Here is a 2199-nt window from a genome sequence, read left to right as displayed (position 1 = left end):
TACAAATAAACAAATGAAATAAAAATAAGAGAGACACAGAAAGAATGTATGAAACCAACTGAAAAAGGGAACATTAAATCCCAAGGTTAAAAATTACCCATTTTTGCGATAATGGTATTCTCTTAATATGAGGCTGTTAGCTTTTCAGATTTTTATGTACATGATACAATCTAAATAACCAAAGAGATTAGGTGCCAAGTAAGGGACTAGGAGGGAGAAGAGGATCCGTCAAGAAAGGGAAAATAGCATATAATGTTATAGAGAGCAAAAAGGTAAACAATAGGGTGATTAAATAAGGACATGAAAGAGAGGGTTAAAGCACAGAATATGAGCAAAGACAAATAATATTAGAAGGCATTTGAAAAACCATATGGAAAGCTACTGCTGTGGGAGCATCTAATAATATAGATAAATATGTTTTGGTTGTGAGTCTAGCCTTTAATGGCTGAGTGGTGGTGCATGCCTTTAATCCCAGCACTCGGAGGCAGAGCCAGGCAGATCTCTGTGAGTTCGAGGCCAGCCTGGGCTACCAAGTGAGTTCCAGGCGCAAAGCTACACAGAGAAACCCTGTCTCGAAAAACCAATATATATACATATATATATGTATGTATGTATTATATATATATATATATATATATATATATATATATATATGATTACAGGGTTTTCATATATATATGAAAGGAAAACCTCCAGTGCTAGGAATGGGTCACATCTTGGTGAGTTGATAGTAAAGGAGACCTGTGGAAATGTCTAAACATTACAAGCTATTGTCAAAGCTACTGGTTACTCCCCACAACCACATAGTAAAGCCCTATTGCTGAACATAACTCTTATGTTATGGAACACAGAGAAGTTGAGTCGGTGCCTAACTAGCTTTACTCCTACTGACTAGCACTCATAGCGCTGGACCGTACTTTGCATGCTTCTGGATGAGAAAAGTAATAATCAGTATCACCCAATCAGAAACCCTGTGACCTACTGCAGGGACTTGCCTACAAAACATATTTGTAATAAGTTTTACAATATTGTAAGATATAACAGCACAGATTTTATTGGCTAGCCAACCATTCTTTGGTGTGATACAAGGCTCACTCCCTGAGATGGAATCTATTCCTGACACTGCTAAAGTGGTCATGGGCACTAGAGGAAAACCTAGTACTATTAAATAAAACAAGCAAAAGACCAATTGGAGAGATGTCAGGGACAAGGACAGAATCTCTAATTAGTGGAAAAATACAGACCTCCAATAAGACAGGGAACTAGATCATCTTACAGTCAGGTTGCCTAGCAACAGGACATTGAGTCAGAGCCCTTGACCCTCTCACCCTGTAAACATCCTATACAAACATCCTGTTAGTTTGCCCCTTCTTATGCAGATGACAGCTTCTTGCTCCCCCCACCCTGCAGAACTATGTAAACCTTTGTGGAAGAGAAATAAAGTGGCACCTTGATCAGAATCTAGACTTGGTGTCTTTCTTTTGTATCTCTTGTCCCTACATTCCCTCCTTAGGGTGGTCAAGAACCCGTTGAAGCCCTGCAGGCGGGGGAACTGGCGCCCAACGTGGGGCAAACTAACAGGATGTTTGTATAGGATGTTTACAGGGTGAGAGGGTCAAGGGCTCTGACACAATGTCCTGTTATAGACAACCTGACTGTAAGATGATCTAGTTCCCTGTCTTATTGGGGTTCTGTATTTTTCCACTAATTAGAGATTCTGTCCTTGTCCCTGACAGAGAAAAATGCCTAAACAAAGCAAAATGAAATAAAAAGTTCACAAAAATATCATTGAGTTCTTTTTGTGTTGGGCAACTACTCTTGGACATGGGGCCTCTCGTGGAATGTGATTGATATATGCAGTGAGACTCCATGGGAGAAGACAGATTTTTCCCTTTAGCAATGGTTATCAGTAGCACAGTGCCTCATGATTAGTCATGGGATCCTGTGTAAATTCCCCTTCTCAGTGCCAGACCCCATCTGGCCTGAACCTTTGTAGGACATGTTTTGTTTCTGTGAGTTCATATGTGAATCAGTCCTCTTGTGTGGTAAAGACACCCATCATCTCTGGCTCTTACAGCCTTTCTGATTCCCCTTCTACATAGATTCCTGAGCCTTGAGCAGAGGGGTTTGAGGAAGACATCTCATTGAGGACTGAGTGCTCCAAATTCTTTTATTTTTTGCACAACATCCAGTATTGAT

General features: G+C 40.2%; 1 protein-coding gene across 1 annotated transcript in view; it reads left to right on the top strand.

Annotated features, from left to right (window-relative positions):
• Positions 1 to 1034, top strand: part of LOC114689014 (olfactory receptor 183-like) — a 2148-nt gene extending 1114 nt beyond the window's left edge. Inside the window, exon 2 of the mRNA XM_037209981.1 lies at positions 1005 to 1034. Coding sequence (XP_037065876.1) covers positions 1005 to 1034 — 30 coding nt within the window. The remainder of the gene's footprint in view (positions 1 to 1004) is intronic.
• The last annotated feature ends 1165 nt before the right edge of the window (positions 1035 to 2199 follow it).

The sequence above is a fragment of the Peromyscus leucopus genome, chromosome 12 (genome assembly GCF_004664715.2).
Source record: "Peromyscus leucopus breed LL Stock chromosome 12, UCI_PerLeu_2.1, whole genome shotgun sequence".
NCBI lineage: Eukaryota > Metazoa > Chordata > Mammalia > Rodentia > Cricetidae > Peromyscus > Peromyscus leucopus.
This window is presented reverse-complemented; position numbering and strand designations above follow the sequence as displayed.